At 46.8% G+C, this 16,438-nt stretch overlaps 2 protein-coding genes and 1 non-coding gene across 4 annotated transcripts in view; 1 reads left to right on the top strand and 2 right to left on the bottom strand.

The window, feature by feature from the left end:
• Positions 1–138: 138 nt before the first annotated feature.
• TIPIN (TIMELESS interacting protein) lies at positions 139–7,226 on the bottom strand. 2 transcript variants are annotated; one of them, XM_027644456.1, is made up of 8 exons: positions 6,996–7,226; positions 6,485–6,644; positions 5,198–5,285; positions 4,249–4,324; positions 3,728–3,850; positions 3,149–3,212; positions 1,080–1,322; positions 139–764 (listed from the first exon to the last, which is right to left on the bottom strand). In XM_027644456.1, the coding sequence occupies exons 2-8, from the start codon at positions 6,615–6,617 to the stop codon at positions 619–621; spliced, it is 873 nt and encodes a 290-aa protein (XP_027500257.1). In that variant the 5' UTR covers positions 6,618–6,644; positions 6,996–7,226; the 3' UTR covers positions 139–618. The 2 variants fall into 2 exon arrangements, with proteins under 2 accessions (XP_027500257.1, XP_027500258.1); XM_027644457.1 differs by having other exon boundaries at positions 139–762; positions 1,108–1,322.
• LOC113947787 lies at positions 2,211–2,343 on the bottom strand. The gene has a single exon (XR_003527860.1).
• Positions 7,227–13,457: 6,231 nt separating the features above from the next.
• MAP2K1 (mitogen-activated protein kinase kinase 1) overlaps positions 13,458–16,438 on the top strand; it is a 32,582-nt gene continuing 29,601 nt past the window's right edge. Inside the window, exon 1 of the mRNA XM_027644404.1 lies at positions 13,458–13,728. Within this exon, the coding sequence (XP_027500205.1) occupies positions 13,649–13,728 (80 nt within the window). The 5' untranslated portion in view covers positions 13,458–13,648. The remainder of the gene's footprint in view (positions 13,729–16,438) is intronic.

The raw sequence follows: 16,438 nt of genomic DNA, 5'->3' as shown, positions 1-16,438 counted from the left end.
GGCAGAACCAGGTGAGGGAGGGTCAGGGTCAAAGCCAAAGCCTTTCCCTGAGAGCAGGAACCTGTCTGGGGAGGGATGTGTGACCCAAGGGATGGGGAAGTTTGGAGGGCCTGGCCTTGGAACAGCCTCATACAAGAATTTCAGGTTTGACTTTGGAAATTTAATAACTTTAATTTTGTAAGAAAAAAATGCAGGTCTGCATAAACATCTTAAAAAATTCCAGTCCCCCTGTTCAGACCCAAACAGAGCTGGTAAAAAACCCCAAACAACACAACTTTAATAGAAATTCACCTGACAACACCCCAGGTAACTCAGTTTGGCATAAATTATAAACTAAATTAAAGTAGGTAAAAAACCTCATTAATATTTCCTAAAAACGTTGTGGGAGGTGGAAAAGATGGTTTAAGTGCAGCTGGAGAAGTTTGTTCTGTTTCCTGGTTGTGTGGAGCTGCTCATCTGCAGCTTCCAGGGAAGAGCTGTGTCCCACTCCAGCAGTGCCATGGTGAGGACTTCCCTGGAGCTCATGGAGTGCAGTGAGCCAGCAACAGCTCAGTGTAAGGACAGTACTTAGAGCAGTGGGGCCTTTGGGCCAAAAAGGCATTCAGGGTGTGGGAACAGCTACTGCTCTTCCCTGGCACATTCCAATGCTCCATCCCCACCTTCTGTAAGAGCAGCTGGAGGAACTGGAGTGTCTTCAGTAAGGTCAGTGGGATCCTGAGTGACTGGGGTGTGCAGCTCCTCTCCTGAGGAACTGGGGGGCAGCTCTGGGGAGGAGAAAAGGGAAAACATGAGCAAACACTTGCTGTGTTTACCTGCTGCTTCCAGCACCAGAATTCCAGCCTGCAGGAAAGGCAACTCAGAGAGAGCCAGCAAGCTGAGCTCCCCTGCACCAAGGACAAAGCTATCACAGCTCAGCACAGCACCCAGGGAGAGCAGCGAGGAGCTGAACTACAGGAAAACTGCTGAAATTCCAGAGCTGCACATTTTGCCACTTATTGGGAAAGCAGCCCCTGCCACGTCCTTTCCCCAGAAGCTGCTCAGGCCCTGCCCTGAGGGTTAGTGCTGACTCAGGTTCTCACCGCTGAGCTGGGCCTGGCTGAGCTGGGCCTGGCTGAGCTGGGCCTGGCTGAGCTGGGCCTGGCTGAGCCCCTGCAGCCTCGCCTGCCTCCTCTCCAGGGCCAGCTGCCTGTTCTTCTTCATCCGCTCCTGCTGCTCCTCTGTGAGGGCTGTGCCAGGCAGGGATTTGGGTTCCTCTGCATTCCCAGAGCTGGAATGTGCATCTTCAGCAGCTGCATCCAGTCCATTGCTTTCCCCTTCTCCTTCTGGGTAAAAATGAGGGGTGAGAGGGGGAAGAGAGACACAAATCAACACTTTAAACCCACTACACACCTATGAAAGTACATTTTCAAAGCATTTCTACGTTCTACATCCTGAAGTTGTATTGGCAGCTGAAGATCACCCTACACTTTAGTTCAAATGGGTAATTTTCTGCCAAGATCCACATACCTGATATTCAAAGGATACAAGAATTGCTCATCAGAGACCCCCCCACAATAACCAGTGTCTCTGTGTACTGAGGGAGCTACAGGACCTGTGCCTGAAGGTTCAAAAAGACAGTAAATCCAGGTAATCCTTATACAAAGGCCAGGAAATGTTCATCCCACCCTATTCACGTGACACTGTCCTTCAGGAAGTGGCAGGAGTAGCTATGGGAATTCCAAACTTTCAAGGCCAGCTTGGATGGGGCTTGGAGCAACCTGGTCTAGTGGAAGGTGTCCCTGCCCATGGCAAGGGGTGGAACAAGGTGAGCTTTAAGGTCCCTCCCAACCCAAACTATTCCAGGATTTTACGAATCAGAGGCTTGAACACACACATTGAATACTCAGGTGTGAATACTCAGGTGAATATTCAGTGTGCTCTGTTATGGAATGCTGGAATATTTACTCGTCTGCCAACACTGAAACATGTCAGATGAAGGCAGTTTAATTAGACAAGCTTCACCCAACAGAGCAGCAGAGCACTCCCAAAGGAGTGCCCAGGGCCTGTGCACCACTTCAGCCTGGGAACAGACCCGTGAGCTGACACAAGGTGCTGGCTGTTCCCACAACACTCCAGCTCCAGGTTGGATTTCTGGGAGATGCCCACCCAAGGTTTTCAAAGCAGCTGCAGCACCACCCCCAGCTGAGAGCAGCCCAGCAGCCCAGAGGCCAAATGTGTGGGACCCTCGCACAGGACGCCTGATGGCTCTGCAGGGCCTGTCGGCAGGACCCACAGTCACTGTGTGTGGCTGCCCAGGGCTGCACCCTTCTCCAGCCAGTGCAGCCCACGGGGAGGGCAGGCCACAGGGCACCAGGTGCCCAAAGGACATCCCACTGGGGACACCAGTGAACTCATCCACCACAACTCCATTCCCGGGCACTGGCGGGTTTGCAGTCGGAGCTTCACGTGAACACAAACAGGACGATGGTTTCAAGAGACACTCGCGATGCCAGTGTGAAAACCTGCACAGCACCTCAGGAATGGTGATGAAACTCTCCATTTCTGCTAAAAAAGCTTCTTTCAAACTACCTCTGCTCCCTCTTGTAGTTAAAACATTGTTTATATCTAATTTTTATCTGATTGGAAGAGACTCTAGAATTACCTACTCGTTAAGTGGCTGGATTTTCATCCTGGGAGAAGAAATACTCCCCGGCAGTGATGTGCCAAAACTGCCAGACCCAGCAGAGCCCCTGGGCTCCTTTGCCCACAGAGGGCACTGCCCCCGAGTGCCCTGAACTCCCTGGAGCACAAACAGTGCAAGGAGTCTGACTCCTGCATTGAGAAGACCCAAGGGCTCTTCAGGCTGCAGCACAAACCACTGGGCTCCCTCCCGGAGGATTTTTGGGAAGGGTATTTCTAACAATGCTCCTAAACCCATTTTCCACTTCCCTTCAGTAGACCATGCAATGGTATTTATTTTTGCATATATATGTAGCATTTTAGTCCAAGTACCAGTTCAGTTTTGTGATCACAAGTTTCACAGAAGCTTGGTTTTAAAATTTCTTCTACGTTAGAAAAACAAATCATGATCATTAATTTCTGGTCAGCAGAAGGGGAAATAAAGCAATTTTAAACACTGAAGCACTGACAAACATCACAGAGAGCATACCTTCCTTATTTTTGTAGTCCTCATGTAAAATAGGAAGATCAAGTCTAATCCTCTTTAGGCAGGTCTGCAAAGGAGAGATTAAATACTGGTATTTCAGCTGTAGCAAGTTTTTTTGGTCAACACTGGAAATAATGGTAAAACCACAGCACTTTTACACTTTATTACTCTGACAAAATACTCTTTTCACCCCATGTCTGTTAGACCCACGACTGTCAGTGCTGTGCATCATTTTTCCCAGTCCTACATCCATCCCCCAGCCAGGTGAAGCAAACATTCTTCATCTTCTTTGGCAGGTTCAAACACGACAAACCAAGCAACAAAACCCCAAACCCCAACCAGTCCCAGCACTCTGAAGCAACTCACTGTGGTTAAAGATGTCCTGAAAATGCTGAAGTCAATTCTCTGAAGTATGAATTCAAATAATAATCCAGTATTTATATCTAGATATAAATACTGGAAAGGGCTTTAAATGGAGAGAAATTAATAATTCTTAGCAGTATGAATAACTTCAGTCTTCTTTTGCTGCATAACTGATCTCCCAAACCAACCTCCTGGACTGTCCCATAGGGCATGACATACCTGGACTTCCTTTTTGTTTCCCAGATTCTCCACTCTGTCAATAAAATCCTCAAACTGCAATTTTGGGAACAGTCTGTGGGCCCAGTGCTCCATATGTTGTATGAGTGTCTTCAGATCCTCTGCCTACAGCATAAAAACCAACACCCAGCTGCTAAAAGCTGACAAAGTCAGGAGACTGCAGAGGGAAAGGGGACAGCAACATTCCTGAAAACAGGAACTACCTGCAGCTTCAAAGTCTCTTGGAAATTTAAGCAAGATGAACACATGGGTAACTTTTAAGTGCATCCAAGTCAATTCTAGTTTTGGAGTTGAGGAAAACAGTTTTAAGATCAAAACATGGATTTTTTTAAAGCATTCACGTTTGGTTTAAAACTTGCAACAACAAACCCCATGAGAGCACGTTCAACCACTGCCAGAGAGCTGCTGAACAGTTCTGCCAGTTCTGCCAGGATCAGACCGTCAGCACTCCAGCAAAGCCAGAGCAACCCCAGCAAACACAACAAGAGCTCCCCCAGTCTCACCTCGTGCCCTTTGCCCTTGAACTTCACGTGGTCAAACATGTGTCTGAGGGCTGGCAGTCCCCTTTCTGAAGTCAATCTGGTAACAGGGAATGGGAGAAGTTATTTGAAACCTGCTTTCTTCTTTCAATTAACAAGTGAAAAAGAAAAAACTCTCAGATTCCTTAAAAAAGCCCAAAGCTCCAGAGCTCTACCTGAAAGAAGTATGGAATTAGAAGCCATTAAGAAAATGCACAAAACAGGACAAAGATTGCTGCAAGACCTTTTTGATCTTTTTAATTCACAATACTTGTAGTCCTGGTGCAAGCAGCTTTTTGGTTTTGATTACGTGAAAGAGAATTGAATGGTCAGTTCTAGAATCTATATTGGCCACCTAAAACCAGTCTGATGTGTGCCCAGAGCACTCACCTGTGGTATCACTGACTAACCCACCAGTGTATTTAAATCAGACAAAACTGAAAGCTTGGATTCTTTATTGGTTATAAAGAACTTACACCAGTTTTAGTCATAACAGCAAAGAAAACATAAAACCCCTTTCTATAAAGTTTATCCAGTTCATACATAAATCAGGTGTGCACATTAAAAGTGTGCTTTATTTAGTGTCTCACAGTCCCCATCATACTGAGGTTTTATTTTGAAGCAGACTTTAATTAAACCAAGAAATCTACAGTCCTATGCCTGAAGCAAAATCAGGAGGTTTAGGTGTAAACAATAAATATGTATAAATAATACCTCTTAAAGTACCAGTCATGTACTAAGTCCCAAGAAGAATTCAAGCAAGTTTGACTAAAAATAGCATTATATAGAAGGCAAGGAATAAAAGGTTCAGACACTGCATCCAAAAGGCACTTTGCCAATCTCTTGACCTTGGACTCAGCAGGGATCACAGGAACCTTCACCATTCTCCCACAGCCAAATTCATCACAAAAAGACACATTCTGTTAAAATTTACCTCTGGGCATCCAGTTTAGGCCTTGGTCTTTTAAGAGCATTCCGTGTGACCACAGCAGAGTCCTTGGTTTGTGTCTGCTGGTTCCCATCTGCATCCAGGGAAGAAAACACATTTTGAGTACATAATTCAATTGACATCAACCAGAACTGCATCACGGACATTTGAAGTTCCTGCCCTACCAAAAAAGCAGCATCACAAGCATTCCATGGCAGGGACAACAGCCCAAGAAAATATCTGCACGTTTCACGCAGATTTTAAACAAACCCTTCTCTGCAAAATATGAAGAAGCATGAAGAAGATTTTCTAACATAGTAGGGTCCTTGAAAGTGCAACTTTCTCGGTTTAGAACTTTTATATTGCATTTCTGATGAGAAACGTATTGAGAGCAGATCCTGCTTCTAAAGGTCAAGAAGCTCAAGGGATCCATAGGCAGAGTTTGACAGGGGTGTCCCAAAGTTTCCAGAGGCAGACCTAAAGCACCTGCAGTGCCCTCAAAAAATAGACAAAGAGGTGATGTGACAATAAACAATGTGTCTTTTGAGAACCAAAGCACAAATTCGTGTTGATTAGGGCCAGTATTTATTATTTGACTGCAACAGGCAAGGCACCACTGCCCCCTCTCCTCTCAGAGGCAGCAATTATTATACTGATTTCTTGGCTTATTTTTTGTTACTTTGACCCTCAGGAACTCAGAAGTTCTCCTTTTCATGCATCAAGGAATTAAATCTATCCCAAATCCTATTTTCTAGTCAACTGACAGAGCCATGATCAAGGAATACACATGTAACACTATATGCACACATGAGCAGAAGTAAACAACAGTTCAAATAAAAACCTGATACTTTCTATTTGCTTGTTCAGTACACAGAAAGCTCTTTCCAAATACAATTAAGTTTTACTGTCTTGGGATCTTTCCTGGGTCACATGCTCTACAAAATCTACCAATAACTCCCTGGAATATTACACTCAACACTCTCACCTCTTCTAAAATCCAAGTCATCAGGTGTAGCTATAGATCACTGCTGGATAATTATCTCTCCAGCAACACTCTGTTAGAAGAGCTTGAATTCTATAAAGATTCCTTTGTGCACCTATTTTTCACGGAATCCACCACGAAAAACTTTCCCCACAAGCTGGAAAGCACAGAATGACTGATAATTTAAATTTGCCATTTGTTTTCTGACTATTTTTATGCAGTGAACTCAAGGCAGTGAAGCACAGCACCCATAATTTTGATGACACAGCGTTAAAATGGGATTTTTTTAGGGGTCAGAGATGGGTGTTCACCTGCATGAGCCTCAGCCCAGTCAGCATCATCTCTTCCAGGAGAGGCAGGAGGTGGGAGAGGTGGGAATGTTTCGTCCTCTGTGTTCTCGTAATCCGGGAGATCGAACAGGTTGTTCTCTAAAGGATCTAACATCGCCACAAAGCAGCTTCTTTTCCACTACTGGGGAAAAAAAAAAAAAAAAAAAAGCAAACCAAAAGCGTTAAAGAGAAGCAGCGAGGCTGCCACAGAGGCAGAAAAACATCAATTATAAACAGCAAATCTACAGATTTTTCAAAGGTTTGCCAAGCAGAAACCAGACCGTGACACAAATTAAGCAGCAAACACCGTGCAGAAGGATGACACAACCCAGCCGAATAAAATAAAGGATCTGCCATGTTTCAACTCGTCAAAGTTACTTGGGAGTGGCAGAAATAAAACAAAATAATTAGATTTGTAACCACAGCGCTTATCCGGGCAGCTGTGTGCCCCTCACATCCCTGATATCGAACATTCCCCAAATTCACAGCTTACCTGGAAACGCGGTCTGGAGGGGGAGTCCCTTTTCCGGCTCTCAAGCGAAGCTGATTCCAGAGATTGCACACGAGCGCGGCTGGAGTGAGCCGGTCCCGGCAGGGCTGCGCTCCCCGGGCTCCGGGAAGGTTTGTATTTCGAAGGAGAAGCCCTTTCCCGGGCAGATCCCGGCGGGACGGAGGCTCCGCGCGGATCCCGCCGTGAGGGGCCCGGGCCGGGCCGTGAGGGGCCCCCAAGTCCCGCGAGAGCCGCGCGTCTCGCGAGCTCTCGGGAGCGGCGGCTGAGGGGGTTTGGCGCCAAAACGCGGTGGGCGGGGCCGGGTGGCTGAGGGGGCTCCAGGGGCGGGAGCGGCTGATCCTTCCTCGCTCCGTATGGGATGTGCTAGGGAGTCACAGAGTGGGCTGGGGGGGAAGGGATAGTGAGGGTGGTCTCCTTCCACCCCCCTGCCGTGGGCAGGGACGCCTTGCACTAGACCAGGTTGCTCCAAACGTTGTCCAACCTGGCGTTGGACGCTTCCCATAGGGATGGGGAGGCCACAACCTACCAGTAAATTCCACAAGCCTTATAGCCAGGAATTCCAGCCAGGACAGTCTCACAGCTCAACTGTCAATTCAGAGGAGAAAGCAGGCACTTCACTACATAATTTCCATGAACAACCTCAATCAGGGAGCTGAAATTAAGCATTAGGAACATGAAGACACGGTGTTTTTTGGAGAACACACACTACTATGTTACATGACTGTGCCAAACCCGGGCAACAAGACAAATTCCTAGGAAACTTCTCCTTGAACCAAGAACACTTCACAGAATCACATGGAAGATAAATGGAATTCCACAAGTCTCGAGGCTCAGTGCACAGGTGAATGTCTGGGCTGACTCCAGGGCAGCCCCATAAAACTTGCAGTTAAAACAACATTTCCAAAAGATCCAAATTCCCTTTAAACACAAAGGAGTCTGTTTTGGAAAAATACACTGCTTTGCAACTCCTGCTTATTTACAATCCTTGCAACACGTTTGAGGTTCTTTATAAATTACCCTTGTACTCAGGTGGGATATATGACTGCCCAAGGCACCTGCTCATTTCTAGCACGAATTTTAACATGTGAACATCACAGATTCCCAGACTGGGTTGGGTTGGAAGGGACCTTAAAGACCAGCTCATTCCAGCCCTAATTCCATGGGCAGAGACACCTTCCACTAGCCCAGGTTGCTCCAAGCCCCATCCAAGCTGGCCTTGGACACTTCCAGGGATGAGGCATCCACAGCTTCTCTGGGCAACCTGTGCCAGGGCGTCCCCACCCTCCCAGGGAAGAATTTCTTCCCAATATCCCATCTAACTCTGCCCTCTGGCAGTTTGAATCCATTCCCACTTGTCCCATCACTCCAGGCTCTTCTAAATAGTCTTGCCCCATTTTTCCTGTGAGTTCCCTTCAGGTACTGGAAGGTCACAAATAGGTCACCCTGCAGCTTCTCTTCTCCAGGCTGAACAATCCCAATCTCTCAGCCTTTTCTAACACCAGAGCTGCTCCATCCCTCTGATCATCTTGATGGTCCTCTCTGGACTCACTCCAGCAGCTCCATGCCCATTCCCCAGCTGCTGGAGGCAGCTCTGCAGGAGGGTCTCACCTGAGGGGACAGAGGGGCAGAATCTCCCCTGCCCCGCTGCCCCCGCTGTGGGATCAGCCCAGGGCACGGGGGGTTCTGGGCTGTGAGGGCACATGGCCAGGGCATGTCCAGCACCCACAGCCCCCCTGGCCCCCTGGAGCGTCACCTCATCAGGCAAAACCTGACGGGGATGAGGGTTAAATTTGAAATATCTAATGTTGTAAAGCCCCACAATGAACCAGCCCCAGGGATGGGATTTAAAATAGTGCCTGTTGAGCCCTTTCTCACTTCACAGAATCACAGGATTATTGAGGTTGGAAAAGCCCTCCCAGCCCATGGATCCACCCTGTGCCCCATCCCCACCTTGTCCCCCAGCCCAGAGCACTGAGTGCCACATTTAGTCCTTCCTGGGACACCTCCAGGGATGGGCACTCCAAACCTCCCTGGGCACCCCCTGCCAGTGCCTGACCACCCCTTCCATGGAGAAATTCCTCCTGATGTCCAACCTCAGCCAGAAGGTCCCCCCTGATCCCTCTTTTCTCCAGGCTGAACCCCCCCAGCTCCCTCAGCCCCTCCTGCTGCTCCAGCCCCTTCCCCAGCTCCGTTCCCTTCCCTGGACACGCTGCAGCCCCAGGACAGGGAGTGATCCCAAGCTCCTCTCCATCCAGATGTCAGCCAGAGCCTCCTGGTAATTTAAAACTGAACAGTCTGCAGTTGTCCAGGCTGCAATAAATATGCCAAGCCCTCAGGGATTTGGCAGCTGTGCACAGAAAATGCCATGTAAGGATTTGGGCTGCAGAAACAACAGGAGAGGCTCCAGGCTCCCGACTCCAACGCAGTGGGAGCTGTAAAATCCTTCTCATATTTTACATCCCAGTCCATAGAAGGGTATCTGGCTTAAATTACGGTCTCTTCATTCAAACAAAATTATAGAAATTAATCAAAAATATTAACACATTAAAGGAATTGGGTTTTTCCTCCTCTGTAAATTCAAATTTGACATACAATGTTTCTGGTAATTTAATGTATTCCCTCTAGTACGACAAAATCAATTGTAGCTACCTTCTGGTTAAAATTATTTTAACAGTTAATGTTTAAAATGTGTACTCCCAATTGCAGCAGCATCTTTTACAGTCAAGAATACATTAAATATAGGGAGAACACGTTAATGGATTTTTTAGGATTGAATCCATTTGTCTGAACTTTTTAGATATGGCCAATTTCTTCAATCGACTGAGGGACTTGAAGTATGAAAATTAACACAAAGATTTAATAATAATAATCATAGATCAAGTGTTGCTAATTTCCAGTGCAAAGCACTGTGATTGTGCCATATAAAATCACTGAAAATCAGATGTCTGTGTGATGAGCTCTTTGCATTGAAATAATAGTCACTCTTTATACTAAAAAACCCTCACAAACAAAAAAAAAGCAGAAGATCACTCACAGTCTCTGCAGAAATACACTGTTATAAAACTGACCATATTTGTGCAACTTTGATGAATCGATATTTTTTGAGGAGTGTTTAATTAGAGACTGGGCTTGGTGATCCAAGTGGTTCTTTCCAGTCCTGTGCTCCTAATTAAATAAAAAGCAAATGCTGGCAGACATTGATTATTGGTTTTTCCTCAGGAAATGAATAACCAGCCACATGCTGATAAAATAATAAGTCAGGGAAATAAAAAAACAAACAGAAAAAGCCCCAGCTTATGTTGCTTCTGTTCTAGAAAACGCTTCTGGTTTCTAGTTTAGGTGACATGGAAATATCACTGTTTGTTTCTGTGTGGATTAATGTCATTCCATTAGAAAAGCTGCAGAAAATTTGCACCTTATTTTATATTTCAGTCCCATTTCCTGGTTTGTTACACGTAATATATGGCAAAGCAAACCTGTCAGATGGATAATTGCCTGTTTCTGGGCTTGGGGGGGTTTATTCCTAAGGGAGCAGCGTTTGCTCTGCAAAAAAACCTCTAAATGTTATGTTGGCAAAGCTTTTCTTGGGATAAACCCTCGGCACAACTGGTCCCATTGTAGCTGTGTTGGTGGGAAATCACATTTTAGGGATTAAGCAAATTTCAGCTATTTGGGGTTTATATTTATTTATATTTATATCTTGCTAATCTAATCTGAATTTTAGCTTATACAGTCACCTTAAACATTAATTTAGTATCTCACAAAGCATTTAAATTTTGTTCTGACTCACAGTGCTCCTGTTTCTTGAGGAAAACAAGGTGTTCAAGGCAGTCTCTCTGTCAGCCCCCTTGAACTAATTTTTGATCCTGTTGGCCAATTTCAATCAAATTCGAACCAGGCTTCTTAAATTCCATTCCTTTATGGACTAATTATTTCCTTAACTCGCTTTGCTAACCATTAAAGAGATTAAGAAGTGTTAAATCTTACAAATAGAAGATTGTGTGTGGATGTTTTGGCAGTAGAATATGCAGTTTTATGTGGCCAGTTTGAAAAGTTGGGCTAATTTAGCTGCAATTAATCTATACAGTAATTGTGGTTTTCTTTTCAGACAAGAAATTAGATAAAAAAAATTGTGTTTCCATAAGGGAAAAAAGTGGTAATGAAGACAAGTTTCTTTGTTCCACTTCTATTTACAGAGACAAATTACCTCTATTTTTCCAAGCAGTGGTGGAATCAATAAATCAGAAACTCTCCCTGCTCAGAAGCCTCTCACAGAAGTTACACCACCACCTATTTTTAATTCATCTTTTCCTCTGTGATTCACCCTCAGAAACACCTGTTTGTAAAGAAAAATGCAGTTCCTTCCACGGAGAACACTCAAATTCCCAAAACACGTGTTTTGTTTTGGCTGGGGAAATGTACTTAATTTTCAGTTGCAAACGCCCTGAGGTTAAATCCATTTGTTTTACAGATGTTCAAACCAACCCACAACAGCACAGAAATGATTTCTTCGCTGCTATCAGCCCCTACACACGTGAATTTATTTCCATGTTCAGTGAATCCGACATATTTTGCGTTTTGTGCTATGGGTCAAAGGGATTTTAAAAGAGATTTTACTGAATTCAGTCATTTCTCAGCGATTCCACAGCCCGATGTTCTCAGTGCAAGGATAAAGCGCTCCAGAGGAGGGAGCTCTCTTTTAAAAGCTGGAATTGGATGGAGGGAACAGGTCTTTGAACGGCAAAGCTGTAAAAAAAGAGTAATTTAATCTTTTTTTTTTTTTTTACTTTAGAAATGTAAGATGTCAGGAACTATATAGCATTTTTGCATCATATGTTCATCATTTCAGTTAATGATTACTATGCTTAAAAACACAATTTTAATTTTAGGATTCAAACATGCAGAATTCAGACTGGTTCTTTATAGAAAGGATTTACGGTATAAATTTTGTTATGGAAGTTACTCTGCACTTACTTTTTAACTTGTGTCTGAATCCACTCATGGCAGTATAAAACCTGTCCACAGCTGTAAAGAAGTTGTTCATTTAAGTGATGTATTCATATGTCTCGTATATGAAAAAGACCGGGTTGGCTTTGTTGATCCAAACATTCCATATCCCACCTCCCCTGGGATCTGTAACTAAACAACAGGAACCCTTACATTTAAATTCTCCCTCTTGGAAAGAGAAGTGGTTTGGAGGAGCAGCTGCCACTGACTGAAGTAAAAGGATATATTATTATATCATTCTATGATATTATTCTTACGGTGATTTTGCTGCCCCAGAAGAGACCCCTGCTGGAGTGGAGCAGGGATGCTCAGGTGCAGTGGCCCATACAAAATATATAAAATATATATAATATGAAATATATTATTCATATCATATAAATATAATATATATATTATTTATATTATATAAAATATACAAAATGCCAGTTCCAGTGGCCCAGGTCCAGCCGAGCTGTCCCAGGACACACCATTGTCCTACTTTGCCACTGATTCCCCACAGGGAGGTTGAGGGGACTGTGGGGTGGGAGCGGCTGATCCTTCCCTGCTCCCTGTGGGATGTGCTACGGAGTCACAGAGTGGACAGGGAAAAAGGGACAGTGAGGATGGTCTCCTTCCACCCCCCTGTCGTGGGCAGGGACACCTTGCACTAGAGCAGGTTGCTCCAAGCCTTGCCCAGCCTGGGGTTGGACACTTCCCACAGGGATGGGGAGGACACAACCCACCAGGGAAACCAGCCCGGAATTCCACAGGTCTCACGGCTCAGTGCACAGGTGAATGTCTGGGCTGACTCCGGGGCTGCCTCATAAAACGTGCAGTTAAAACATCTCCAAGAGGTCCAAATTCCCTTTAAACGCAAAGGAGTCTGTTTTGGAAAGATACACTGCTTTGCAACTCCTGCTTATTTACAACACGTTTGAGGTTCTTTACAAGTCACCCTTGTACTTAGGTGGGATATATGACTGCCCAAGCCACCTGCTCATTTCTAGCATGAATTTTAACACGTGAACATCACAGATTCCCAGATTGGGTTGGGTTGGAAGGGACCTTAAAGACCAGCTCATTCCAGCCCTAATTCCATGGGCAGAGACACCTTCCACCAGCCCAGGTTGCTTCAAGTTCATCCAAGCTGGCCTTGGACACTTGCAGGGATGGGGCATCCACAGCTCCTCTGGGCGGCCCGTGCCATGGCCCCACTCCGGTCACAGGGAGGACTTTATTCCCCACACGGCGCCTCGCCCCGCGCACAGGGCGCTGAGGGGGCGCTGAGGGCGCACTGAGGGCAGCGCTTCCCCCGCGGCTTCACCTCGCGCCGTGCGCATGCGCCCTCCCCCCCCCGCGCGTGCGCGCTGCGGTGGCGGTCGGCGCGCGCCGGCGCGGTCCCGGCCGGGCACATCCCGATCCCGATCCCGATCCCGCTCCCGCTCCCCATCCCGGGCAGTGCCGCCGGGAGCCGCGGAGCGCTCGGAGCGGGCGCCGCGCTCCGACACCCGCACACACCCCCCCTCCCGCAAGCCCGCGGGGGCAGCGCCGCCCGAGGGACACCCGGCGCGTTCCCCCGGCGCAGGAAGTGGCCGGTCCCGCCCGGAGCGGGGCCGCGGCCGCCCCCGCCCGCCCCCGCGCCCCGCAAGATGCCGAAGAAGAAGCCCGGGCCGATCCAGCTGAACCCCGCTCCCGATGGATCCGCCGTGAACGGCACCAGCTCTGCCGAGTGAGTGTGGCCGGGGGGCGCGGGGCGGGCTGCGGGGCTGCCCAGCCCTGCCCGGGTTACCCCGGGAACATCCCAGTTGTCCGTCCCGATCCCTGCGCGGAACCCCCTGCGTGCTACCTGCTCGCAGCCTCCGCTGCCCACTAAAGGGATGGTGCTGTGGGCGATAAACAAACTTCTGTCACATACGCGAGGTGGAAAAAAAAAAAAAAACCCGGTGGGAAAACAGAGGGAAACTTGAATAACTCTCCTCTCCTAGTCCCTAATGGTGCCTGCTCAATTCTTAGCTTATATAATTACCCAGCAAGCGCCAAATTACACGTTTCCAGCAGCATATTTCATCAACGCGCGTGTGGGAGAAATTACATTGGAAACCGCAGATTTGTAGAGAAGGTGTTTTTGTTTTGGTTTCCCTCTGTCCTTGGCGTTAAACCAAACAATCGCGAGTTGCAGTAAATCTGTTTTTCGGTGATTAACATGTGCTGGGGACGGCAGGGAAAGTGTGTGTGTGTGTGGGGAGGAAAAGCCTCTGAGCTCTGCTGGGTGCGATACAAACATGACGCTGTAAATGTGGGAAGGTCTGAGCTGATCGTGGGGACGCTTCTGCGGGAGAAAATACCGAATATTGGGCTGCTACATGTTGCTGATGGACCTCTGTTACATGTTGCCTGTGGGTGAGCGGGGTGGGCTCAGTCGTGCGGATAAAGCTCCAGCACTCGAGGTGTTGAGGAAGGTTTTAGTTTGGGGTTAACAGGTCAGCGTTCACACCTTGATTTTTGGACTGAGGTGTTGGGCTGGCTCTTCACTGAGCCGTGAAACAAAGCTGTGGCTTAGAGGAGCGGATTCCTGTCCCTGTATGGTCAGTTCGGTGTCCTCTGGGATGTGTAAACTGAGCTCCGATGTGCTGAGGTACCACCCTGACGGAGGGACGGGAGGCAGGATTGCAGGGAGATGTTCAAGTCCAGGGCTTTAAAGTGCACTGCAAGTGTCGTTGCTCGTTTTCAGGCAGGCTCAGAGCTCATTAAACCACTCAAACGTCTTAAAAAAAACCCCCGACCAAAACCAACCCAACCACAACAGAAATGTAACCCCAAAAACGAGCCAACACCTCCCAAAAAATAAAAAAATTAGCATCTAGCAGCTCTAGCTGTGACCTTTCTAGCAAACTCTTTTGATGATTAACTGAGAGATGAGCTGTTTAAAAACTGTTCTTTGGCAGGAGTTGCTGATTGTATCTAAGCATTATGATCTGAATATTATGCAGCTTTTGTTCTGGATTGACAGGGGGGAAATACTGATATTTTATGTTTGCCTGTGTAGCATTTTCCAGTTGGTTTTCTTCAAGGCAGTTGGGGATGTGTTGATTTAGTCTTCAGGGATCCCTTTGCATACCAGTTTTGTTCTGTAGAATAAATCTGATAAACCAGTCACTTGCTGATTGTGGTACCTGAGGTTAATCACCTCGCTGGCAATATATGAAATATCCTATCTCTTCCCTCAAGGAATGTCATTAATTTTAAATTGCATTTCCATGTCTGATACTCATTTACCTGTTGGAAACCTTTGGAGACACATGGGAGTGTTGAGTCTTGTTTGCACAGATGAGCTGTCCTACCTCATTTTCTGCTCAGTGTGTTGATCTGGCTGGGGGGTGTGTGTCTGTCTCCCAGACTTCTTTGTCATATGGAAGCTCTTATAAGCTTTTGCCAGGCTTAGGGATGTCCTGTGTCGTTAAAAGAAGTAGCTTAGTGAAAGTAAATTCAGCAGCCACTTGTCCTATAAACAGCCAGGATTAATTAACCCTGGAAATATCCCCTCATCCCGCTAATATTAAACCCTCACTGGGAAAGATCTCAAACAGCAAGGAATAGTTGCATGAGAGTTTGAAAATGTCGTTGGGATTAAGTTGGAAACAGTTTTGTTTTTCGTTTCCTTCATGGGTGAGGTTGTTTGTTTTTTCCCCCCTCTCCTGCTCTGTGCTTTCCCCCTGAATTCCACAGTGGAGGTGTTTGTGCACCGTCCAGCATTCCAGGTATTCCGTGCATCCCTGCGCTGCCGTACTAACACTTCCTAAAGCTCTGTGCCTGCCTCCGTGGAATTTTGGCTGTGTGAGAGCCTCCTTTGCTTCCCCCGTGTACAAACCTGTCCTTTTGCAAACGCTTCCCTGCTCCTTGGGGACGAGAAAGAATGGGAAGAGCTCGAATGACTTGGCCGAGGGACAGGAAGATTCCGAGCGAGGCGATGAAATTCCTGCCTGGGAGTGCGTGAAGGACCCAAATATCCCGGAGGAAGGAAGTTATTCAGGCCCAAAGGCAACGTTGGCACAAACCCAAAGGGATGTGGATGTGCTTCAGCCAGGATAATTCCACAGTGGAATTTAGAGACTGTCACAGGGGGGGAAGGTTCTGTAACTCATTAACGCTTTTAGGAATGAATCCGTCTGACCCTGGGACTTCCTGGCACAAAGGAAGGGGAAAGGGAGGAAATGAAAGCAGGGCCTGGATGATTCAGGATGTCCTGCTTTCCATTTGTGTCCTGTCCTCTGTCTCATCCTTATTTGGTGATGGGAACTCCTTGACTGGAGTCAGACAGGGCTGTGAGAAGTGGGCAGGAGTCCTGGGTCTCATGTGCATGATTTTGTCCTCATTTTTATTTCTTTTTCCCTCTTCTTCTCTCTTTTTCTTCTCTCTTTTTCTTCTCTCTTTTTCTTCTC

This window comes from Corapipo altera, unplaced genomic scaffold (genome assembly GCF_003945725.1).
Source record: "Corapipo altera isolate COAL_440 unplaced genomic scaffold, ASM394572v1 50, whole genome shotgun sequence".
Taxonomy (NCBI): domain Eukaryota; kingdom Metazoa; phylum Chordata; class Aves; order Passeriformes; family Pipridae; genus Corapipo; species Corapipo altera.
Note: the sequence above shows the minus strand (reverse complement) of the source record. Positions and strands in the feature narration are given on the sequence as shown.